Here is a 26,104-nt window from a genome sequence, read left to right on the forward strand (position 1 = left end):
TCAAAGGTCTTACGAAGTTCCATTTCCAGAGAATGAAAGAGGCAGTTAGAACCCTGAGACTTAAAAAAGCCTTTAAAAGAATTATCTGACCAATCCCCTACCTGTAAGTTTGCTCTCAACTAATCTAGGTACCACAGCCATAAACCGATTAAATAATAGAAGATTCAGCAGCTTCTCTCACAACATGTTCTGTTTGTTTTACAAATCTGAAGGTCTTGATTTTTTTTTCTTCATTCTTTTAAGTTCACTTACACAGCCTTAAACCCCAGAAATAAGAGGGCTAAATGGAGTTGAAATGGACCAAACAGGAATTGAAAATCATAATTACAGTAAAAAATTTATAACATTAAATTCATATCATTCACAGCTCAGAATTAAGCAGTGGTTCATTTCACTTCATAATGTTCCTTTCCAATGCAAACATATGATCAGTCAGAACTATACGAATAATTTCTAAATGCTGAGTGGTAGATTCTGAAGAACAGCAAAAATAATAGTAAAAATGTTCTAAAATTTTATTCCTAACACTTCGTTAAAAGAAAAAAGCCTTATTGAGATATAATTCACATACCACACATATTTTATCACCCATTTAAAGTGTACAATTTAGAGGCTTTTAGTATATTCACAAGATTTGTGCAATCATCACCACTATTTAATTCCAGAACATTTTCATCACCTCAAAAAGAAACCTTATACCCATTAGCAGTTATTCCCCATTCTCCTCCCCCCAGCCCTGGTAACCAACAATCTAACTTTCTGTCTCTACACATTTGTCTATTATGGGCATTTCATAATAATGGGGTCATATATGTGGCCTATTTGAAATCTATCTATCTATTTTTGGCTGTGTTGGGTCTTCGTTGCTGCGCGCAGGCTTTCTTTAGTTGTGGCGAGCGGGGGCTACTCTTCGTTGCAGTGCACGGGCTTCTCATTGCGGTGGCTTCTCTTGTCGCGGAGCACGGGCTCTGGGCGCACAGGCTTCAGTAGTTCTGGCACTCGGGCTCAGTAGTTGTCGCTCTCGGGCTCTAGAGCGCAGGCTCAGTAGTTGTGGTGCACGGGCTTAGTTGCTCCGCGGCATGTGGGATCTTCCCGGGACCAGGGATCGAACCCGTGTCCCCTGCACTGGCAGGCAGATTCTTAACTACTGCACCACCAGGGAAGTCCCACATTTTGCTTATTCATTCAACATCTTAGGTTGTTTCCAATTCTGGGCTATAATGAATAACGCTGGCATTTCAAGAGTATCTGATTTTAGAAAGTCACACAACTGTGTGCTTATCTACGCATAAAAGAAGTTTTGAGCCCCCTTTTTTTTTTTGGCCGCACCCCATGGCCTATAGATCTTAGTTCCCCAACCAGGGATTGAACCCGGGCCCTCGGCAGTGAAAGCACGGAGTCCTAACCACTTGACCACCGGGGAACTCCCAGCATGAAAGAATTTTTGGATGAACACACAAGACATACGTAACTGTGGTTACCAGTCTATACCCTTTTGTTTTTAAAACCATGAATACAGGTTAACATTTTAATTTGAATACTAGAGCTTTCTAAAGTAAATAAAATCCATTTTCATATTTCAAAAAATTTTTGTACACAGGCCACAGGAATCAAGGGTCCATTCAAAGAGAGTAGGTCACATCAGTGTGTCATGAGATGCTCATCATGGGCCTTGGAATGCTGGGATCAAAGAAAAATTTAGCTAAACTGGTTGCTAATAGCACTTTGACAGCTTATTTTAAGAGAAACATAGGAAAGTAGTATAATACGGTGGGAAGGCCACAAGTTTTGCAGTCTAAGTAATTCAAATCCAGTTTAGTCACTTACTATTTGACCTTAAGTACATTATTTAGACTCTCCACGCCTTGGTTTCTACATCTGTAAAAATGAGAAAATCTCTAGATAGAGGTTGCTCATCTTTATAAATATGAGGGTCACTATAAGTTTAAAAAAATTTTAAGGATTTTCCATGTGATAAAAATTATTTTTTCAGGGACTTCCCTGGTAGTCCAGTGGTTAAGACTCTGAGCTCCCAATACAGGGGGCCTGGGTTCAGTCCCTGGTCGGGGAACTAAGATCCCTCATACTGCAACTAAGCCTGCGCGCTGCAACTACTGAGCCCACGTGCTCTAGAGCCTGCGCATTGCAACTAGGGAGCCCGTGCACCACAACTTCCCACATACCGCAACTAAGCCCGCACACCGCACCGAAGAGCCCGTGAGCTGCAACAAAGACCCAGCACAGCCAAAATTAAATAATTAATTAATTAATTAATTTAAAAAATTTTATTTTTTCAGTATCCACTTATGTAGAGCAATCTATTATGGCAATTTGACACTAACAAATTTTAAATGCCTGACCCAGCAATCTCACTTTATATTACAGATATGCTTACACAGCGGGCACAGATACAATGCCTGAGAATGTTCACTGCAGCACTGTTTGTAAACACAAAAAAATGGGATTGTAGTAAATGTCCAACAATAAGGGAGGTAAATGGTTACATCCAACACTAGGAACACCAGGTACACTTCTAATGGAAATGTAAATGGATACAACATTTCTAGATGGCCAATCCAGGAAAAACATTGATCAAAATCCTTAAAAATTGTGATAACCTTTGATCCAACAATTTGACACTTAGAAATGTATTCTCAGAACTATGGATGTGAGAAAAGACAAGAGAGACAAGAGAGACAGAGATGTTCACAATAGCCCTTTAAAGTAATAGTACACTCCTTTACAACCTATTGCTAGTAACAGTTAACCAAACAACGGGAAATAGTCATCAAAATGTTACAAAAAGATTTATTAAAATGAGAAGATATTCACTATATATTAAGGAAAAAAAGCAAGTACAATCTGTATGGATCCATTTTTATAAAAAGTGAATCACTGCACATAGCATACAGATGTACATAATATTACATATATGTACAGAGTAAGTTACAAATAGTTATCTCCAGGTAGTGAGATTACAGTTAAAAATTGTTTTCTTTTTTTTTTTTACTGTCCACTTTTTCTACAATGCACATATTATCCTTGTATTAATAAAGCTAAAGGAAATAAAATACGTAAAAATAAGTCTTTTATAGCAATGCAATGATTCTATGAAGGTGCTTATTCTACACATGAATCTTGAGTCATAACTTGCCAGTAACTTACTTTCAGAACGTAGAAACAGTCATCAGAAACGAAACAGAAACCAATACTACGTAACTTCTCTAGTCAATAAACTCATTAAAAAACACTTCTCTTTCACCATTCTTTCAGGTAGACAACAACCCTGTCCTATTTTTCATACCCAGGAACCAATAACCAAATGAATCTGCCAAAGAAAATATAGAACAAGGCTGCTCTCGGACAATTCTTAGCAGACTAGTGGGGCTCTTCTAATTAAAAAATATAAACAATCAAACAACCCCCCCCCCACATCTCTTTAATAGTTAGGAATTTGGGGTTTACATTTTCTTTCCTAGAAGTTATCAGCAAAAAGAATCAGCTGCCCTCTGACTTGAAACACTAGCATCGATTCAGCACTAACTCAGAAGGAACAGCACCACTTACTTCCATATCAGAGAATCAGTACTAAACTCACTCCAACACCAGCAGAACCACATCAGTACCTAAAACTGAACAGGTACAGCTGTTCCTAAGACCTTTTTTAGTCTCTCACCCCTCTAGCCCAGGAAGAATTTCCCAATAATCCCACTTACCATTGTTGTTGGCAATTAGTGTGACAAGAGTCTTCTTTGTACTGTCGCTGTTCTGTGCCCCGCTGCTACTAACGGTGGTGGATGTAGAGAGGTGCCCAGCAACAGAAGCATGGGCAGCGATGGGCACTGGAGCCGAGACAGGCTGCTGGCTCACAGAAACTGTGGGGAAGGGGAGGCACAGTCACTTGGAGACAGGGACAGATGACACTAAAGGATACTGTTCTAATCTTCCCTTTTCATCTTACTGTGGGTCTCTATACCCAAAAACTTTCCTGCTTTATTCGTAAATCCAACTGTTCATCTGATTTCTCCTATGTGTCCCTCACACCACAAATTAGACACAATGCCTTCTTCTTTGTCTCACATTTCCTGGTTAATTAAGTTAGATTACGAGCTCACTGAACCCGGATTTTACTGTTTTGCTTATATAGCACAAGCAAACCTCTAGAACTCAAAGGCTTATTATCTCCACTACTGGTATTCATAACCGTGCATTAGTAAGCTGTCCACAAGACCCTGAACTGTCCTGTTTCAGCCCAAACCAATGCCATCTTCAGTTCTCAAGGCAGGAAAGATAAAAAAATAAAAAGAGCAACAGATACAATTTAGAGGGGAAAAGAACTACCACTCAGTTTCTGAATTCAGGGCAATCTAGAATTTGACCCTGCAACATCACCTTTTTGAAAGAGAAGCTAACAAGCCTAAGTTTGTAAACTGTCCATGGAGGCAGACACGAAGCAAATTCTGCTCAGCTCACAAAGGAAACCAAGTTCAAGTACAACAAACAAAAAATTCCCCAAGACTATGGGAACCTGTTTTTGACTGGGTATATAAATGAGCACTGACACACACCTTTGCATTCTTGTTCATACATCATTTGGTAAGAGGATTGCTTATGTGTTTGATAAACATTGGTTAATCCAATTCTCAATGTTTTCAATTTATTAAATATAGTGTTTCTAGCTTTATGTACAAGGAAACCAAAGCACTTACAGACCAGAGCACAGGGGAAAAAGGTAGCACCAGTGCCACAGTGAAGCAACCCTGGATTCTTGAAGTCTTCTTCCACCTCACACTTTCTTAACAAAAATGCCATTCAATTCAGTCAATATAACAATGATCTAAGAGCAAAAGAATTTTTGTTACCTGTAGTAGTTTTATCCACTGAATTATAATCCTCAACTACAGAATCCTCAATGACATCACTGATTTTCTGCCATGGCTCCAACTCCTCCTCCTCACATTCCATAAAGAGGTCGGTGTCCGCCATGCTAAAAGAAAAAGAAGATTGAATAAGATATTGACCTCAGAATGGGAGAAATAGTTTTATACAAAATATGGAATCAGATTCCTGACTATTGGTAACCTATTCCCTTGTGCTCCCTCTACCATTTCCCCTAACCTCCCCCCATTTCCAAGGTTCCAGAAGTATAACTTTTATTCTTGAAAAAAAAAAATTAATGTGGAAGAGTCCACAGCAAATTATTTAATAATTAGGGTTATAAAAATGTAATCTATAATACCCAGGGCTGGGATTAGGGTGAGACGAATCATGAAAGTGGAGGGTCAAATCCTGCTTTATTTAAAATTGATATTTTGCTCATTATGAAATTTTTTGCATTAATATTGAGCTTTAAAAAATGATAGATTTGCTGTTTGAGGAAAGCACCCTAGGAACTTGTTTGAAAAACCGGGAAGTTTTGAAGAAAGCGCTAACCATTCTGTCTCTAGACTGCTGTTCTACTGATTCTGGACTTGAGCTGCAACATTTCCAGCCTCCAGCCAACCCTGCTTGCTTCAGACTGGCCCCCACAATCCTAATTGGCAAGGGTCAGTTCCTTAATATCTATCCTGTTGTTACCGTTCTGAACTCAGTGGTTTTCGTATACTGATAGACTCCTTGGTTTGTCTCAAGTCTGAAGTCAAGGGGAGATTCTGTCAGCAACCAAGACCTCTCTGTTCAGTCCTTAATGGGTTTTTCCTCAACTGCATGGCTTGTCCCTATATTTGTGCTACTAAATGTATAAAGGTATATAGTTATACCACCCTCTAAATTTTCTCTAATCATGTAATATATTGTGCAATGTTAAATACATTGCATCCTTAAAGCTGTCTGTCCATTAATCTTTATTTCAAAAATCTGAACAAAGGGCCAGGATATACTTGAGCTCTATGTTTGGTGAAATTTAAATGTAAATAAAATAAAAATAATAGCATAAAAATGATACATTAAAATACTATTTTATCCTGATTACTGAGCCTTTTTGCACTTAAGTGAGAACCTCAGTTGTCACAATCTAATTCCAACCCAACTACTACCTTAAATTCCACCATGATTTTGGGAGTCAGTCTTTAATTTGAAAACACTGCTTAAACACTGCTTAAATTACATTCATCTTTGCAATGCAAACAAAGTTATTATTACTATGCTGTCCTCCAGTCCAGTATCAGTTGACTAAAGGTCAATTTCTTTGTCTTGGAATGGGAGTAGCATTACTGCTCAATGTTCAAACAAAACTTTTAAGGCAAGGACTCTCGGTGCCCTTAGTATCTCAGAAATTTCTTCACCACACCCCTAAAGCAAAACCAAAACAAAACAACCAACCTAACCTTTGTGTTTAAATAGTTAGGTCCCTACAATTTGATAGTATTAGTTTGCAAGATGCCCAACAGATGGCGTTGTCCCCTTGAAAATTTAAAATATTCCAGCAATGCCGCAGTAAGTTGGCTAGTCAAGTGCCCACAGTTTAATGGGTAAAGTGCTTCATTTGATTCTAACTGGTCTCTTAATATTCTATTTTAATTATTTCTGTGTTCCCAAACCAAAACCACAAAGGAGAGAAGGTATGAGCAGAGTAAGAAAAAGCTCTAAAGTGTCAACTTAAATTTTCTTAGTTTCGTATTTAATTTACATATACAAAAGACAATGCTAGCCAGAAACCAAATTAAAAAGAAGCCAAATCCATATCAAAGGCATTCTCTGAGTAAAGACTACACAACACACTTTTGTATTTTCCAGTCTAGTTCCACTGAAAGAGGTAACATTCTAAACAACTCTTTTCTAACTGCTTAATTTTATACTATTGTTCTTTGCTGTGTAACTTTCTTAGAGCCCACAGCCAACAGACAATTAATGCATACTATCAAACATCCAGCAGAATGAATATAAACTGTGGATAACCTCTACAGATGGTTTTCAAGGACCTTCTTTCAGCTGTGACCAGCTGCAAGCAAACTCTCCATACATACGTTGAGCAATCTGTAGAAAACTTTCCTTGGGAATAAGCAGAGCTATCTGAATGCAAATTGTGGTTTTCAATGTCATGCTTATGAATATTTTAATAGCACATCCAAAGGCTGGTCTTTTACCTCAACTATTTATAGTATCATAAGAGACTGAGTTCATGTTTTATCCTGTCAAACAATGAAGATTAATAATGAAAGATTCTTCCATCTGACGGGTGTCAAATTATGTTATTCCTACCATGAACAAGGTATTCTAAGAAACAGAGTGGAAAAGGCAGATGTGAAACAATGGCAAAGAAAAATGTTTATGTCCTAACTACTTTTTACCAAGTGAGAAAGAAAAGTAACTCCTCAGATACAAGCTCTGCCAAGACAACCAATGTAAATTAAAAGATTCAAAATGGAAAGAAAATTACACTTAGAAAATATTTTTCAAGGTTTTTACAAGGGAGAAGACAGTTAACCAACAAGGTCTGACAACTCAGAAAATAATGAATCCGCTGACTGAGCATATTTTATGACTCACACCAAAATATCTCTGAAAGACACTGAAAACAAGTTTTCCAAATAGTCCTTATTTCTGATCTAGACTCTTCTATCTCAGAATGTGATCATTCCTTTCATTTCAGCATCTATAGCTCAGGGTCGAAAAATTAACTCTGTTGAAAAGATGGGCCATGCCACAATAGAGGTATCAACCTGAATTAAATTCCTTGTAAACTTTAAAAATGAAAAATGCAAATTTAGCACCCTTCAGTAGTTTTCCAGCTATCAAAAAGGAATCTTCGGGCTTCCCTGGTGGCGCAGTGGTTGACTGCCTGCCAATGCAGGGGACACGGGTTCAAGCCCTGGTCTGGGAAGATCCCACATGCCGCGGAGCAACTAGGCCCATGAGTCACAACTACTGAGCCTGCGCGTCTGGAGCCTGTGCTCCGCAACAAGAGAGGCCGCGATAATGAGAGGCCCGCGCACGGCGATGAAGAGTGGCCCCCACTTGCCGCAACTGGAGGGGGCCCTCGCACAGAAACGAAGACCCAACACAGCCATAAATAAATAAATAAATAAATAAATTAATAAATTTTAAAAAAAGGACTCTTCATTAATATAATGAAATGCTATATTTAATATCTTTACCAAGATGCTCAAGGAACACCATCATTCTCTGCGGTATTCCAAGTGATCCATGGCCTATAACCACCTTTCAACTATTTTTGATCAAAGAAGACAGGAATTACTAAATATGTAGTACTAAAGTATATAAATCTTCCCAAACTATCAGTCTACTCATGTTTAACTTCTTTCTACACCAAACCTTCAACTTAATTTCTCACAAGAAAAAGAAAACTCTGGAATTTTCCCCTCTTTTCCCTATTATTTTGCTATAAAGGATAAACGTACTCATAGGCTTGGAATACATCTCACATGCAAAAACAAACAGTGACTTCCCTGGTGGTCCAGTGGTTAAGAATCCACCTTCCAGGCTTCCCTGGTGGCACAGTGGTTAAGAATCCGCCTGCCAATGCAGGAGACATGGGTTCGGGTCCTGGTCCGGGAAGATCCCACATGCCGCGGAGCAACTAAGTCTGTGCGCCACAACTACTGAGCCTGCGCTCTAGAACCCGTGAGCCACAACTACTGAGCCCGCATGCCACAACTACTGAAGCCCGCATACCTAAAGCCTGTGCTCCGCAACAAGAGAAGCCACCGCAATGAGAAGCCCACGCACCGCAACGAAGAGTAGCCCCCGCTCACAGCAACTAGAGAAAGCCTACACGCAGCAACGAAGACCCAACACAGCCAAAAATAAAATGAATAAAATAAATAAATTTATAAAAAAGAAAAAAAAGAATCCGCCTTCCAATGTAGGGGACGCGGGTTCGATTCCTGGTCAGGGTACTAAGATCCCATGCCACAAGGCAACTAAGCCTGCAGCTGCAACTACTAAGCCTGCATGCTCTAGAGCCCGTGCGCCACAACTACTGAGCCTGCACACTCTAGAGCCCGCGCACCACAACTAGAGAGAAACTTGTAGGCCACAAGGAAAGATCCCACGTACTGCAACTAAGACCAGACGCAGCCAAATAAATAAATAAATAAATAACAAAACCAAAAAACTTACATTGAGCTTCAATCCTTACTCAATTTTGGGACATTTTCATTTCTTCTGAAAAAGTGCCAGGTAAAAACCTGAATTTCAGAAATTAAAGGCCAGCACATAGGGAACACCATGCTACATCAAGAGAAAAACTTGCACAGGTAGTAAATTTGAGAATCATATACTGTAACCAAGTAAAGGGGCAAACTTTCATCATATTACAACTATGAATCTCTGAATCAAGACTGTAGTGATTCCTTTTCTGCTATTCTTAAAATGAGATATCAATTTTAATTATATACAAGAGTAGGGAATTCCCTGGCAGTCCAGTGGTTAGGACTCCATGCTTCCACTTCAGGGAGCCTGGGTTTGATCCTTGATTGGGGCCAAAAGAAAAAATTATATACAAGAGTAGACATGTATCCATCACCCAGCTTCAAAAATTATCAACCAATCTTGTTTCATTTATGCCCTCTCTCCTTCATATTATTTTGAAACTAATCTCTAATATCATATTTATAAATATTTTATTATGTAGCTCTAAAAGATAAGGACTTGAAAAGATCATGTACCAAAAAAAAAAAAAAAAAAAAAATCATAGAGAATTGCTTGGTCATTCAGTGGTTAGGACGCGGTGCTTTCACTGCTGGGGCTGGGGCTGATCCCTGGTTGGGGAACTGAGATCCCACAAGCTGCATGGCCAAATTTTAAAATAAATAAATAGATAAATCATAGTACCATTAATATGCCTAAAAGATTTATAGTCTCTTAATATCAAATATCTAGTCAACACTGAAATCTCAAATTCTCTCAAACACCATATTTCTTTTAAAATTTATTTTATATTGGAATATAGCTAATTTACAATACTGTGTTAGTTTCAGGTGTACAGCAGTGATTCAGTTATACATATTCATATATCCATTTTTTTTCAGATTCTTTTCCCATATAGGTTATTACAGAATACTGAGTAGAGTTTCCTGTGCTATATAGTAGGACTTTGTTGATTATCTGTTTTATATATAGTAGTGTGTATATGTTAATCCCAAACTCCTAATTTATCCCTCCCCCCACCTTTCCCCTTTGGTAACCATAAATTTGTTCTTGAAGTCTGTGAGTCTGCTTCTGTTTTGTAAATAAGTTCATTTGTAACATTTTTTAGATTCCACAAATAAGTGATATCACATATTTGTCTTTCTCTGTCTTACTTCACTTAGTATGATAATCTCTAGGTCCATGCATGTTGCTGCAAATGGCATTATTTCGTTCTTTTTTTATGGCTGAGTAATATTCCATTGTATATATGTACCACATCTTCTTTACCCATTCCTCTGTTGATAGACATTTAGGTTGCTTCGATGTCTTAACTAAATACTGTATTTCTTAAAGTTTGTTTGGTTTAGATTCAAATAAGGTCCACATATTATGATTATTTGATAAGTTTCTTAGGTCTCTTTTAATTTATAGATCTTCCTTCATCTTTATCCCCCCCCCCCCCCGTAATTTATTTGTTGAAGAACCAGGTCACCTCTTGCAGTTTCTACAATCTGGATATTGTTGATTACATACACATGGCATTTAATATATGCCTCTGGCCTCTGTATATCCTGAAATTGATAGCTGGATCTAGAGACATGATTAGATACAGGTTTAACATTTTTTTCCCCCAAGACTACTCACAAGGGCAGGATTTTCTTCCATCAGGAATCCTTCCATCCAGGCTCAATGCCTAGAACTAGTCATTCTAAATCTATCATTCCCTTTTATTAACTGAAACACCTTGATTTAAAAAAAACAAAACGTATCTACTATTTGGTTACCCAGTGGTGCAGTTCATACAGTAAAAGTCTCGACTCTTTCCATCTTGCTTCTTTCCCTTTACCAGTTTTCAAAATAATCATCTGTTTCACTAGCATTTCCTCAAAGTGACCAATGAGCTTGTTCTTTTAAAATTAATTAATTAATTAATTAATTTTATTTTTGGCTATGTTGGGTCTTTGTTGCTGCACACGGCTTTCTCTAGTTGCGGTGAGCCGGGGCTACTCTTCGTCATGGTGCACGGACTTCTTGCGGTGGCTTCTCTTGTTGCAGAGCACGGGCTCTAGGCGCACAGGCTTCAGCAGCTGTGGCACGCAGGCTCAGTAGTTGTGGCAGACGGGCTTAGTTGCTCTGTGGCATGTGGGATCCTCCCGGACCAGGGCTCGAACCTGTGTCCCCCTGCATTGGCAGGCGGATTCTTAACCACTGCACCACCAGGGAAGTCCAATAAGCTTGTTCTTGAACTATCATTATATCACATCATATGACACATCAATTTAAACATATCTGATATGTTTTGATCCACTGCAGTTATCCTTATTGATACTCAAAGTGTCCTATTTTGGCTACTGGGAACTTCTCAGTTAGCTCCTGAGTCCTTCTGACACAACCCTTGTGTTTGATAAAATCCTGGCTATAAGTTTCAGGCTCACCTCATACATTCTTGCCCCAGACCTAGAATCAGCCATTTCTCTAAGGAGCCCTGATTTCTTTTGGTGTGGAATGACATTCCAAGATCGCAGTCTAGATGCTAGTGACTTTTCTGCTCATTAAAAAAAAAAAATGTATTTATTTGGCTGCATCGGGTCTTAGTTGCGGCACGCGGGATCTTTCGTTGTGGTGCGTGGGCTTCTCTCTAGTTGTGGCGCGCGGGCTCTAGAGTGTGTGGGCTCAGTAGCTGCGGCACATGGGCTCTCTAGCTGTGATGCACGCAGGCTCTAGAGTGCACATGCTTAGTTGCTCTGCAGCATGTGGCATCTTAGTTCCCGGACCAGGGATCGAACCCATGTCCCATGCATCGGAAGGCGGACTCTTAACCACTGGACCACCAGGGATGTCCCTCTGCTCATTTTAAACATAAAATTATCTCCATATCAACCCCCAACTATTAGTCAGCTACCTTCAATTTCACTTCTATGTCATTTGGCAGAAAAATTCCAAATCTACAAATAAAACTTGTCTTAGAAACTGAAAACAAACTTCTATTTTCTCCTGAGATTCTTACTTGAGATGTTTCAATCTTTTAAACTTTATTAACTAATTCTCATTACTTCCACTCTTTTTCCAACCTTTCCCTTCCCCTAACAAGTTGCCTACATCATTTTCCTCACTGGCAGAATTTACATATAGTTAAAAAATTTTTTTTAAGAACAATCAAAGATTAACAAAGAGGACACATGTAGTTTAACCAAGCCCTTTAGCAAGTAACTTTTTTTGAGGCTGCCTTCATTACCTTAACATAATCATCTATGTTTTGTTGCATTTTTCAGTAGTTTGTTTATTTTTTATTACTGAGTAGTGTTCCATTTATGGATAAACTATCCATCCACATGTTGACAGATAGTTGTTTTCAATTTTTCAGGCTATTATGAATAAACCTGCTATGAACATTTGGGCACAAGTCTTTGTATGTGCATATGTTTTCATTATTTTGGATAAATAACTAGGAGAGGAATTTCTGGGCCATAGGGTAAGTGTATGTTTAACTTCCAAAGAAATGGCGAATTTTCCAAACACTAGCCTAAGTAGCTTCTGACTTACCCAATTTACAAGTCCTGCAGAGATGGTCTTGTAACTTACTATCTATCTACCTATTTACTGCCACGCCACAGGGCATGCGAGATCTTAGTTCCCTGACCAGGGATCAAACCCACGTCCTCTGCATTGGAAGCATGGAGTCTTAACCACTGGACTGCCAGGGAAGTCCCCGTAACATACTTCATAATGTAGGGTTGCTTAGCTCCTATGACTCCTAGTTTGGGGCCCTCAGCTGATACTCTGAAACAACAGGAACATTCATATTTAACTAACGTATAAGATACTCAATTTAACATTCTTCCCTTAACTACTAGACTGAAATATTTGAGAGGGCAGGAACCATGTCTTTCTTATTTATTTATTAAATTGAAGTACAACTGACTTACAATGTTGTGTCAGTAAAGTGATTCAGTTATACATACATATATATAAAATATATAATACATATGTATGTAATATACATATGTATAATATATATATATTCTTTTTCAGATTCTTTTCCCTTACAGGTTATTACAAAATATTGAATATAGTCCCCAGTAACTATTTTTTTAAAGACTGTCTTTTCTTGAATGCCAAGATATAAACAGATCACCTTAAAGATATCAAATTTCTCAACTACTCCTAACAAAAACTTTACCCATAACACATAGCTAATAAGGTTCTTTTCCAAGCAAACTGGGAGGTGGGAGGGGGATGAGATAAAGCAAAAGACCTACACCTTACAAATGAAGAGCTCATTTCTAGCTTCAATAAAATTTCCAATAGAGCTAAAAAATGTCATCATATTCCAGTGTTCTCCAACATATACTAAGCACAGTCCAAGCTGTGCAGCATATCTGCAGAAGGGAACTGTGTTCAACGGCTGTACATAGGTTATATAAAGGGAAACCTAGATCATTAAGGAATCCACATATGCCAGTGGCTTTTATCCAACTCAGTAATACTCAAACAGGGATAATCTGCCCCCAGAAGACATACAGCAATGTCTGGAGACATTTTTGGTAGTCATAACTAGGAGTGGGGTTGGGGAAGGGTGCTACTGGCATCTATCTAGTGGCAAGTGGCCAGGGGTGCTACTAAACATCCTACAATGCATGAGACAGATGGGGACTTATCTGGCACAAAATGTTAATAGTGCCAAGATTGAGAAACCCTGATCAAACTGAATCCATGTTCTGAAGGGGAAAATTTTTTTTAAAAATCATCCCACGTTCTATGCATAAAGAACTCTCATTTCTTTTTTTTTAATTGAAGTATAGTTGACTTACAATGTTATGTTAATTTTCTCATTTCTTTTTAAAATAATGTATCCTCTCTGCAACAGAAGAGATGAGAACAAGATCCCTATGAATTGTTCAAATGGTTACATCTTAACACAGTAAAAACATTTTTATAAAACTCATATACATCTAGTTTGTTTCACCCTATAATGATCTACCTGTGAAACTTGTTGCTGCCTAAGTACGTAATTTCTCCTTATAAAACTTAAGCATTATGATGTTAATTCTGTAAATTTATGGTTACTATCAGTATTAACTGGTAAATAATCTTTGTGAAAATAATTTCCCAAAGTCCCAAAATCTCCATTTCTAAAATTTCTGGTTGTGCCCTTTACTATTCCTCTGTGGGTTGCTTTTGCTAAATATATCAGCTCTTATTGCCTCTTCAACTTTCCAGAGAGCAGTGAACCAAAATGACACGATGCAAACTTATTTCTGTGGTCCTTCTCAAAGTCCTATTGTTATGCTTGAACTTAAAATTACGGAAGTAGCTCTATGTCTCAAAGCCAAAAGTTAAGACAGTAATAAGTTTAAATAGAAAAATGTTAGTCAATAATCCAAACTCTACCTGTCATCAGCTGTTTGGTCTGTGGCTTGTTCTTTTGTAAACAAACAAACAAAAGCTATTGACAATAATGTTTAACCTGAATCAAATCAAGCACTTAAATTTAACTTCCAGTTTTTAGGAAACACAGCGGTAGAGGAATAAGTTAAGTAGCACCTCAAGGAAATAATGAGATAAATCCAAAAAGTGGGACATTTTAAAAGGAAATAATCAGACAAGTGCAGAATATGGAATATTTTATAAAACTACTAACAGTTTAAAAATGTCAATCTCACACACACATGTATACATGAATGCCCACACACAGAGTGAGAAGACTAAACCAGACTGAAAGAAACTAAAGCAATGTAACAAAAGGCAACATGTAAACCTTTACTGGATTCTGGTTCATAAAAAAGCTATAAATGACATATTGGGGAGAACTGGAACATTTGAATATAGACTAGATACAAGATGATATTTGGAAATGATTTTTAATTTTCTTAGAAAGAATAGTGGTATTAGAGTTATGTAGGAGAACGTATTTATTCTTAGCAAATGCATGAAATGTTCAGTGGAAGTATCATGACTGTGACTTTCAGGTGGTTCAGCCAATATATATTTTGGCGTTTTCTTACAGACGTCAAATATGCCAACATTAAAAATGGTTGTGTCGGGACTTCCCTGGTGGCGCCATGGTTAAGAATCCATCTGCCAATCCAGGGGATGTGGGTTCGAGCCCTGGTCTGGAAAGATCCCACATGCCGCGGAGCAAGTGCACCACAACTACTGAGTCTGTGCTCTAGAGCCTACGAGCCATAAGTACTGAAGCCCGTGTGCCTAGAGCCTGTGCTCCGCAACAAGAGAAGCCCAAGCTCCGCAGTGAAGAGTAGCCCCCGCTCACCACAACTAGAGAAAGCCCGCACGCAGCAATGAAGACCCAACGCAGCCAAAAATAAATAAATGGATAAATTTATGAAAAAAAAATCATTGTGTCTAGGTGGTGGGTTCATTGTAGATACTCCTTGTAGTACTCTTTCACCTTTTTTACATGCATGAAATTTTCTTAAAATAAAAAGTTGGGATCAGATGAACAAGGTCTGAGAATCTAACATAAAATATGGTGGCTATAGTTGATAACACTATAATTGAGATTTGCTAAAAGAGTAGAGTTCACATACACACAAGATAAGTATGTGAGGTGATGGATGTGTTAATTAACTGAATGGGGGGAATCCTTTCACAATATTTATGTATATGAAATCACCACGATGTACAGTTTAACATTATACAATTTTATACATCAATTACACCTCAATAACGCTGAAATTAAAAAAAAAAAAGAAAAAAGTAACAGGGAAAAACTACCTACTCATATCTTGGTTGTGATATTTTGTTCTACTATATTCTGCCATTTTCTTTTTGCCATTTACCAAATCAAACTGGTAGCCTCATGGGTTGAATTTTCTGTAAACTCGTTCTCATTTCTAGGAGCAATTTTCACATAGATTATATATACACATTTCTAAAGATGTTGCACAATAATTAAATGTTAGAAAAAATAAATCGAAGTTGAGTTATACAGGTTACCAAGGAGGTACTGTAAGATGACATGAACACTGCCGTCTTCCGTTAATCAATGCATCATGATTATCTGACATCTTGGTAACCTATCTGGTTTCTGTATTCTGTAGCAGTAATTACACTGGTAATATGATTTTCGTGCACTCAGTAGGTTTTACTCAACACTGCAACTCACACAGGACTATTAGTGATTCCCATAGTCTTTAAGTCTTTGGCATTCATCTTTCCATCCATAATATGGGTGTACCAGATACATACCATTCTAGGGAGGACTGAATTGTATCTTAAATGCCGGCAAATATGGTAGTCTACCTTATACTCAGGTCCTACAAAATCAGCTAGTCAGTAAAAGCCTACATAACTGAAAAGCAAGATACAAAGAGACCCTTTATACAATCTTATTTAAAAGCGGCAAAAAGAATCCCTCAGTTACAACTGTCAGTCTACTTCTGAAGTATTTAATGGGCAGAAATGTCTACCTATCTTCACCTCAAATAAGATTAGGAAAACATGTTTTCTACCAAAACTCTCCAAACAGATTTGGCTCTTGAAGCGTTGAATTCCTTTAATTTGTCTGGTTCTTTTATAGCTCTAAAGTAAACTCCAGGAATGAAGAATTCAGTATCTAACATTTTCAATTCACTGCTAGCGCATACCCACCCATAAATCAAGATAAAAAGAACATTTGAAACAGAAAAAATGTCTTAAACAAAAAATTTAAGAATACCACTCTCTTGCTCCTGAGTGAGAAATAAACAATAATAATCCTCAAAACAGTCGGTATTCAAGTTACTTCAATTTTTGACTTTAAAAGGGATTAATTCCAGAAAACCTACAGGGCTGAATACTTAGTATGGCTATAAAACTAATTATTGTTAAACTTGTAATAAAAAGCGTTTATTTCCCCAGTCTTCCGCATGGCCCATTTTGTCCCTCACAGGAACTGCTGTAGAACCTCACATATAATATTCACAATGGGTTCCTAAGTAGTCTTAATAATCTGCCTAAAATTCTCAAACTTAAAATACTTTCCACTTATCTGGCAGCAAATCTCCTATCAAGAAGGACCCAAATATATTCATTATGGGCTCTTTACTAAAACAACTAAAGTGAGCAGTTAAGTTTCCTATTTTTAAAGGGTACAATATTCAGTTCTTCTCCCAAGAAAAGTTCTTCTTCACTGATAGTTGTATGTTGTCTAAATTCCATTTCTACTCAATTTCATTTAACTCTGCCAAATACTAGCAAAACATTAGTCCTTTCTCCTCTCCTCCGGAGTTACATGTAAAAATACGTTTTTGTGAATATGGCTTATTATCACAAACCAGATTGCCAAAGAATCTATCAAAGTCTTACCATACTGATATTATGACAAAGATACCACCAGCTCTAGGGTTTGTAATTTAAATCAGAATATCTCCACTTTCAACAAAAACACATATATGGAGAATAAAGACTGAAACATTATCTGGAATACACTTTATTTTACTATGATATAATAACAGGCATTATTATGCACTTTACATTCATTATTACAATTAATTCTCACTATATACCCTAAGTAATACATTTTACAGATGAGGTCAAAACGAGGTTTAGAGAGTAAGTTGCCCTAGGTTACAGCTGGTTTGAATCCTGGCTGGGATATTTACTAAGCTTTTTTTGCTCCGGAATTCTTCCCCAAGTCACTGCCTCTTCCATTATTAACTCCAACATTTCTGAATTCTCCGGAAGTTTCTATGCGGAGACAGATTTGGATGATCTCAGGAGCAGAAGGATAGGACAGACCCAGTTTTTGGTCTCGGGACCCCTTTACATTCTTAAAATTATTAAAGATCCCAAAGAGCTTTTTTTTATGTGGACTTTACCTTTTGATATTTACATTAGAAATTAAAATGTAAAAAATGTAAATACTTATCAGTATATTCAAAAACAAACCCATTACATGTTAACCTAAATAACACTTTCAATTAAAAATTACTATTTTTCCCCCAAAGAGTGAAATAACGTTTTACGTTTTTGCAAATCTTTCATGTCTAGGTTAATAGAAGAGTTTGATTCTCATAACTGCTTCTGCATTGAGTCTGTGGTTCTATGTTGTTTTGGTTAAGTATATAACGAAGATCTGCTGTCACACAGATAGAAAAAGGGAAAAGTATCCTAAAAACCTTTTCAGATAGTTTGTATATTGATATAGTACTAAAACTAGACAAATGATAGTTTCTTAAAGGATAATTGCATCTTGGAATCTGAAACCCTATCAATGAATGTTATGTTAAAATCCACTGATGTACCTTAAATTTTGAAATGATTTCTTACTCATGGTGACTTTCAAACATCATGCAATGGTCATTTGGAAAATACAGATTTACTGAGTTACGCCTATCTTCCAACTGTTGACACATTTCATCATACAAAATTAAAAAAAAATCATAATCATTAAAACTGACGTTATAAGAAAAGTCAAGTACCAGGAAGTTGTTAAGCTTGAGATATCAACTTTTTAAAAATTCTAATTTTCACTCTCAAATTTTTATCACTGGGAACAAATACTGTCAATTGTTTTCCTTGTAGTGACAAGCTCACACTTTTTTCAAGAAAACATCCGCAAACACTTAAGTGTTAAAAACTGTAGTTTATCAGTCGTTCTTTCAAGTAAAAATGCTGTTCCAGGAAACAAGCAACTCAGAACTAAATCTCACAAATGCCTTTCCTTATGACCAAGACCTACCTCAGCAGGCAGTGTAAGTGCTTCAGGCACACTTCCCATTTGGTCATAGATTTTTTTTTTTTTTTTCACACACACACACTGTATTTTATTTTTACAAGAGATAAATAGACTGACACCAGGCATTGTACATGGATGGTCACAGATTCTTATAAATTAAAAAGACATGTACTAAAAGGCTGAAATTTAATAAAACTATTTTTACTGCTTCATCAAAGACATTCTCAAGTAAGTATAGAGTTTCCTGCAGTCGTTTTATTAAGTGTTGCTTTTGGATCATAAGTGCAGATGTCAGTGAAAAAGATAAAGTGTCTCAGTATTATTTTGAAAACAGTTATGACCTCGAAGCTCTCCTGAATGGGCCTGAGGGGATCCCCAGGGGTCAGCAGACCACATTTTGGGAACTGCTTTTCTAGATTATACCACTGGTTCAAGGTGGGGGTGGAAACTAACAAAATTCTGTTCATCCCAAGAGTCTTCACTCTGTTAGTTCCTTTAGTTTGAGATACATCAGCATAGCTGGTACATTATAACCATAATATACGAAAGGGGAAGGAAATCAAGGGCATAGATTGCCACTTAAGTGTTCAAAGATTATAGTTTGAGCACCTTTATGCTGGATCAATAACTCTCAATATGGTGGTTACCTTAATCAGTCTCAGCTGAAGGACTGCAGATTAAAAATGTAGAGATGATACCCCTCTCCCCATCCCATCCAAAAAAGCTTGTGGATGAGGCCCCCCAAACCGCACTTTTAGAGATCTTCAAGGTACTTTTTATGCACCCCGAAGTTAAGAACGATTGTGCTAAGTAGTTCAAAGCCCAATTCCCAGTTCCAAAAGCAAGGGGTCTCAAAATTCAATGTCGTTCGCCAAGAAGCAGCCCTCCGGCCCTGCCGTTTCCCTTCAACTAGATGGGAAAATTCCTTTGAAAGTGAAATTGTACTTCTGTGGGGTTTTGAGCTGCGGTGGGAGGTCTCTAAAAGAGCGCAGAAGGCTGGGCCACAGACTGCAACAGATTGACGGCTGTTCGGATAGGGCACTGTACCTCAATTTCCATCTCGAAAAAGAGATTTGGGCTAAACGACTTACTCTTTCCAGCTCTACCTTTTTCTGAGCTGAAAACATCCAAGACAATGAGAGAAACGTCCAGTATTATTAACAATTTGAGGGACTCCCGCGTCTGACAGAAGAGGAAATTAGGACAACTCGCAGAATGGAGAGAAAGCAGGTGGATCAACGACATCACTCTTTTTCAGAAGGTGCTAAGAATCTAGAGAAAATAGTCCCTGGGATAAACATGGCGCCCACCGCGGCAGGATATAGCCATACGAAAATAAAGCTTTTTTCCGCCACATCCCATTTTATAAATCACGGCGCCACCCCAAAATTTTAGAGCCGGGGGAGGAGACTTTGTTAACTGCGGGGCACTAAGGCTTCGGGTGTACTATACGCCCGAGCGGGGATTACATAACACAAGGGAGAGACTAAGCAATCACTCATTTCCCTCCTCGCGCTCAAAAAGAGCGCCCCACTCGTTCCCCGGCGGGGGTGGCGCGGGGACGGCCGAGCACCATCCCCACCCCCGGGGGACGTCGGCCCACCGCCCCTCCCGCCCGCCTCCCCTGCGCGGTCTCGCCCTCCCCTCCCGCCGCGCCCCGCCGTCTCGCCGCCGCCCGCGCCCCCGCCTCTTCCCCAGCGGGCCGCCGCCCGCGCCCGCGCCCGCCCACTCCTCCGAGACGCCTCGCGCCGGGTGTGCGTGTGGACGTCGGGTGTGTGCGGGGCCGTGGACCGCGAGTGCGCGCGCGCGCGCCGCTGCGGGCGCCGGGGGCGACCGGCAGGCAGACAGGGGCCTGCCCGGCCCGCCGCGCGGCTCCCGGGGTGCACGCACTCACACACGCGCTCGCGCGCCGCACCCCACGCCCGCCGCCGCCGCCACCGCCACGGGCCGCGCCGCCACGCGAGGGGGGCGGGGGCGCGCGCCACCGGGCCCCCGCCCCCACCCCTCGCGCTCCCGCCCCATCCCCCTCTCATTGTCTCGCCTCGGAACGCCTCGCCGAACGAAAAGATAACGGAACCCCCGGGAGAAGGGGGGTGGGGAGAGAGAAAGCTCGCTCGCTCACTCACCTCCCGTGGTCGTCGCCGCCGGTAGTCTGACCCGAGGAAGGCGCCGTCGCCTTAAAGGGACCTTGCACCCGGCGCCGGGAGAAGGGGGTGGGAGCAGGGGAGGGGACGGGGGCTTGGGGGGAGACGGAGAAGAGGGAACCGTTGAAAGCTCGTCTCCCCGAGGGTGAAAGGAAACCTCCCTCGGGTTCGAGTGATTTGGGGTGGATTTTTTTCCCGAGGGGGGCGGGGGGGCCCCGAGGGAGGGGGGCGGGGGGGCCAAGGAATGCGGCTCCGTGTACGGGAGCTGGCGCGGGGGAGAGAGACGCTGACTCCCCCCACCGACCCTCTCGCCCCGCGGAGGGATACGGCTCGTCACTTCCGCCCTCCCCCTTTCGTGGTTTTTCAATTGGTTGGAGCGCGTCGCACGTCATGTGCTCATCCTAACCCCTGCCCGGGCTTCTTTTCTAGTCAAGTTTGTCTGGGCCTGCAAATAAATAAATAAATAATTTTTTAAAATGAAATGAAAAATAATTAGCCCAGAAGCAATATCTAAATTTTGGTGAGAAAGATGGGATTTCCAAAGAAAATACTTCCCTGGACTTTCCAAGGAAATTTTGGGAATCTCCACACTTTCCACTCAAGGCTTATACCTAATCAAAAGGGGAACCTCATGCCACAGGCCAGATGGTGAGGCCCAATGGCACCAACGACTGATATTGGAACAAAGGCATCAAAATGGCACTCGTTCTTCTTCAAGAGACATTCGGTCAGGTAGCTTTAAGTGAAGAACTTTTAAAAGCCATTTTTACCCTGAACCCTTCTGGATTCTGGAAGGAAGTCACACATGATTGCTTATTAAGGTAGTTCATGTATGGAAACTATTTTGAGATGAATAGACTCAGCAGAGATCTTCAAAGAAACCGTAGACTCTACAATTGTGCTTTTTGCTCCAATCAAGGCTGAGACGGACTGGCCCAAAGAAATTGCTTTGTCCATTCAAGACTATCCTCCTGTTATTTTTCCTCAAACAAAAACTAACCTCTTTTCCAAGTAACTAAGAAATTTTTTCCTTTATTACCTCCTGAAGTGATGATAAAATTTTAGTATTTTCCTTGGATATTTGAGGATATTGTTGCTCTTTAAGCAATACGCAAATATTTGCTCCAAACCAAATGCTAAGTCAAAGTACTTGGTGCAAGACTGGGGAGATGCAGAACCACATTTATTCCTTCTCTAGGTACACACTCCAAACCACCAGACGATGAAAATAGGCAGTGGAGGTAAGCATTCCAAATTGTGCACCCATGGGCATGCACGCACCACCACCTATTTTCATCATCCCATTTCATACATTTCAAAAACACGTGAAGGATTTCAACTAGTCATTCTTAGGAAGAACTTTATTACTTGAATTGGAAGAATCACTGAGCCTCCTGAAAATTCTTCTGAAACCGTTCCAGACCTGATCTGGAAAAGCCCATGCTGGGATTATGGAATCAATCATCAAAAGACATTCTGCATGAAGCTCTAATCCTATTTTATGCTTTCCTGCAATAATTCAATTCATTATAATGTCATTTGCCTCTGAAATATTCTTGGTGAAAAATATTTTGCCATGCTCTAAGTGCCAGCTTATGCTCTCTGCCAATGAGGTCTAGCCCAGCAGATTGTACCATCTACCACTGACCAATTACCATTAGCATACCATACTGAAAATGCATCATGCATGTATTCATTTATTCAACAAATATTTATTGAGTACTTGCTATAGGCCAGGCACTGTTCTAGATGCTGGGAATGGAATGACAAAGAAAACAAAATCCCTGAATTCATGAAACTTATACTCTAATGAGGAGAGACATAAAACAGTATACACATAAATTGTTCCAATATCTATTACAGAATAACAAATGGTCCCAAAACTTGGTGGGTTAGCACAACAATTTTATTATTATCTCTCACGGTTCTGGCAGGTGATTAGACTAAGCTAAACAGTTCTCACTTGGAGTCTCATGCAGTGGCTGAGCCTGAAGTCATCTCAAAAGCTTCCTCAAAAGTCTAGAAGTTGATGATGACTGTTGGCTTGGACTGAAGCTGGGGCTGTTGGTCAAAACAGTGAGCTGTTGGCCTCTCCATGTGGCCTAGGCTTCCTCATATCATAGTGACTGAGTTCCAAGATTTAGTGCCCCAAGAGGACCAGGCAGAAGTTGTCTGGCTTTTTGTGACCTAGCCTCAGATGTCACATAGCATCACTTCCACCACAGTTACAGGCCCACTTCGATTCAAGAGGGATGGGAAACATCTCTCAAAGGGAGTAGTAGAAACATCACATTGTAAGAAAAGTATGTGGAACGTGAAATCTTGTTGTGGTCATCTGGGAGAATACGATCTGCCACACAAATAAATGAATATATAATATGTGATATGGTGATAGGTGCTATGGTGGGGAAAAGGGCAGGACAGGGAATTGGGAGTGTGGTACAGGGGTAGAGGGTGGTTGGAGAAGGCTTTGTCATAAAGGTGACGTTTGAGCACAGACCTGAAGAAGGTGGAGCCAAGTTCAGGTTTTACTCTTAGTGAAAGTGAAGTCACTGGAGGATTTTGAGCCAAGGAGTGACATGACCTGAGAAACATCTTTAAAGGAACACTCTGGCCGCTTGGAGAGAATAACTGGTAGGGGCAAGGTTAGCAAGCTATTGCAATTTTCAGGTGAGAGATGATGGTGGCCTGGACCATGGTGGGAGCTGTGGAGCTGCTGAGTAAGTTCTGCAGTACGTTGTTTACTTCTCTGTGACCTATTTTTCTGTAGTTTAGTTTGTGCCCTGGGAGACAGTTTTGACCCATAATGGCTAACAAAATGTGTGTGAGTGATGGCGCTATGCCTGCCACAAAAAAATAAAGGAAGAATATCCTGCTGAATGTTAACATGGGAGTTTTGCAGGGACTGGAGGCATCTTTGAGGAAAGAATTCAGGAAACAAGGGTAAAGATCAACAGATAATCAGGGAATGGAATAAGTTCTTTGACACTGTAAAAGGTATCCTAACTATGCCACAGCCTGGGAGGATTGATCAACAGTTGAACGACTGATAGCTGGAAGAAATCGGGGGCAGAGACATCTATAAGTTCAGAGCATTTGAAGAAAACTCTACCACCTTGCAACACCAGAGCAACATGTCAAAAAAGGCTTTATAGTTAGCGTTCCCATTTCCAGAAACGTATTCTCCTAGCTGAAGAGGGAGAGCGTGTATTAATTTGGACAGTCTTGGAACATTTTGTTGTCGTCTGCTAACACAAGTTTCTAGAGTGAAATAATAGAACTGACACTTGTGGTCTCCTGTATTTGAACCATCTTGATGATGATGGGAGAACCAAAGCAGCAGAACAAATAACCTGGATTAAATCCCTAGAAATCAATTCACATGTACCTCTATAACATATTGGGGAGGGGTCTGAAAGCCAATCCAGTTTGGTATATTGAAGAAATTGGGACCCTAATACTGCTGCTAAAAAGCGACCCAAGTCTTCAGTAGCCAACTTAGAAAAACTGAATCCTCTCCATATGGGTTTCTAAGAAAGAAGGTCAAAAGTTAATGGAAGTCCCAAGTTGGGCATTTCACAGTTAGGTAGCAGGAGAGTGTTTCTTTTCAACAGTTTATAGAAACACTTATTTGCTTCCTTGGCTTATGGTTTCTGCCACGAGCTGAAAATTGGAACCACCTGTAACTTGCAGAGTGTCAAGGCAGAGACACAAATGATTTCAACATGTCTTCTGAAGTAGTGAGCCATGGGTGCTCCTCTGCTGTCACTTTGTTAATGTACAGACCCAATCACTGACTCCTCAGGTTCAGTGTGAGGCTGAATGGTATGTCCCAGGGTGGGGATTGAAGAGGATTGTAAGGTCAGTCCAGGCAGAAAGCAGCTTCGTGGGGGCCAATGCCAGGTTTCCTTAAAAATGAGCATCCCGCTCTTACAGAACACACTTAGGGTCATCAAAACCAGGAGCTCAAAGGGAGCTACTCATTTTGGAACAGCTAGAAAAACAGTGGAAACATTTTCACCACCCGAGCATCTCCCAGCTCAAAAAGATTGACAACTGATTGCACTAAGCCCGGGAGTCTAAAGAAGTCAACGTGTGGAGTAGGAAGGAGACATGGAAATGCCTAGCTTGCAGGGAAATCATTGTGAAATAAAGGATAAGTGAAGATCTATGTTTGACCAGTGTCAAATAAAAAATGGGGAACTTGGAGGCTGTTGTAGATTGTATTTAAGAATATTGTTTGCTAACTCCTTATGTTTAGAGGAGCTGAGGACTTTCCTAGGGGCTCAGAAAATTCTAAGGAGGTGAGAAATAGCTGGAGGAAGTTTTCAGCCTGGGTTTCTCAAAGAAGAATTCCTCATTAGCTTTCAGCAAGAAGCAATTGAAGGTCTCTGTCTTCAAAATATATTTTTCAAGAAATACATGAGCAGCAATGTCATCCGTCATCAAGACTTCTCAGTGAGTTGCTATATGATTTCATGGAAGATAATAATTTAGTTAAACTTTGAATTAAATTAATATTATTTAAGAGATACTCAGAAGCAAACCTATACTTGTTTCATCTAGGTTGTTGCACTGGAGTTGAGCAGGTATGATTATCAAGTAATTAAACTGATTCCATAAAACTTCACGGAAAAATGAATTGGATTACTTTATGGACACACTTGTTTATGTGGCTTGTTCATTATAAGAGATTGCAAAGTAAAATTAAAAATTTTTTTTGTCTAGGATACATTCTTTTTCTAATTTAGCGGTGTTTGTATTTTATTGTAGTCATAAATAATTTCCAGAACACAACTGTGGACATTAAACAACTTGAGTCATTCTTTTGAAGGACGTGAAGATTAATATCATTGTTTTACAGATGAGGAGACTGAGGTATCCTCCAGAATTAAATTAAAAAATTTTCTGGTGTAGATAAGTGGTCAGATCCTTTTGGGTCTCTTCTTATTCTTGAGTATGTACAGTAAGAGTTAGAGGTAGCAAGGAGGCCATCTCCTGTGGTAGCCAATTATTCATTTTTTAATGCCGTTTCTATTGCCTGACACATAAAGGTAATAAAATCTGAAAATGTGAGAGTGCCAAGATTCACCAATTTAAAATCATTTTATAGGAGGAAAATGATTTAACCTTCATTCATCCAGGAAATAATTCTCGCTTCTAGGTTTGTGTGTAAATGCATTGGTGT

At 39.6% G+C, this 26,104-nt stretch overlaps 1 protein-coding gene and 1 long non-coding RNA gene across 6 annotated transcripts in view; one reads left to right on the forward strand and one right to left on the reverse strand.

Moving 5' to 3' along the window:
• The window catches only part of POGZ (pogo transposable element derived with ZNF domain), a 46,625-nt gene extending 25,568 nt beyond the window's left edge, over nt 1-21,057 (reverse strand). The window contains exons 1-3 of one of the 5 annotated variants that reach the window (XM_036861128.1): nt 20,899-21,056; nt 4,863-4,987; nt 3,717-3,875 (exon numbers count right to left, since the gene is read on the reverse strand). In XM_036861128.1, the coding sequence (XP_036717023.1) occupies nt 3,717-3,875; nt 4,863-4,986 (283 nt within the window). In that variant the 5' untranslated portion in view covers nt 4,987; nt 20,899-21,056. Of the gene's footprint in view, nt 1-2,395; nt 2,439-3,716; nt 3,876-4,862; nt 4,988-20,898 lie in introns of those variants that run through there. The other 4 variants (XM_036861137.1, XM_036861156.1, XM_036861146.1 and 1 more) reach the window with 4 other exon arrangements.
• On the forward strand, nt 10,134-18,910 carry LOC118899440. Its single transcript, XR_005020946.1, has 3 exons — nt 10,134-10,143; nt 14,988-14,991; nt 18,825-18,910. It is a non-coding gene; the product is annotated as an uncharacterized LOC118899440 (long non-coding RNA).
• Nucleotides 21,058-26,104: the final 5,047 nt, after the last annotated feature.

The sequence above is a fragment of the Balaenoptera musculus genome, chromosome 1 (genome assembly GCF_009873245.2).
Source record: "Balaenoptera musculus isolate JJ_BM4_2016_0621 chromosome 1, mBalMus1.pri.v3, whole genome shotgun sequence".
In the NCBI taxonomy this organism is placed as follows: domain Eukaryota; kingdom Metazoa; phylum Chordata; class Mammalia; order Artiodactyla; family Balaenopteridae; genus Balaenoptera; species Balaenoptera musculus.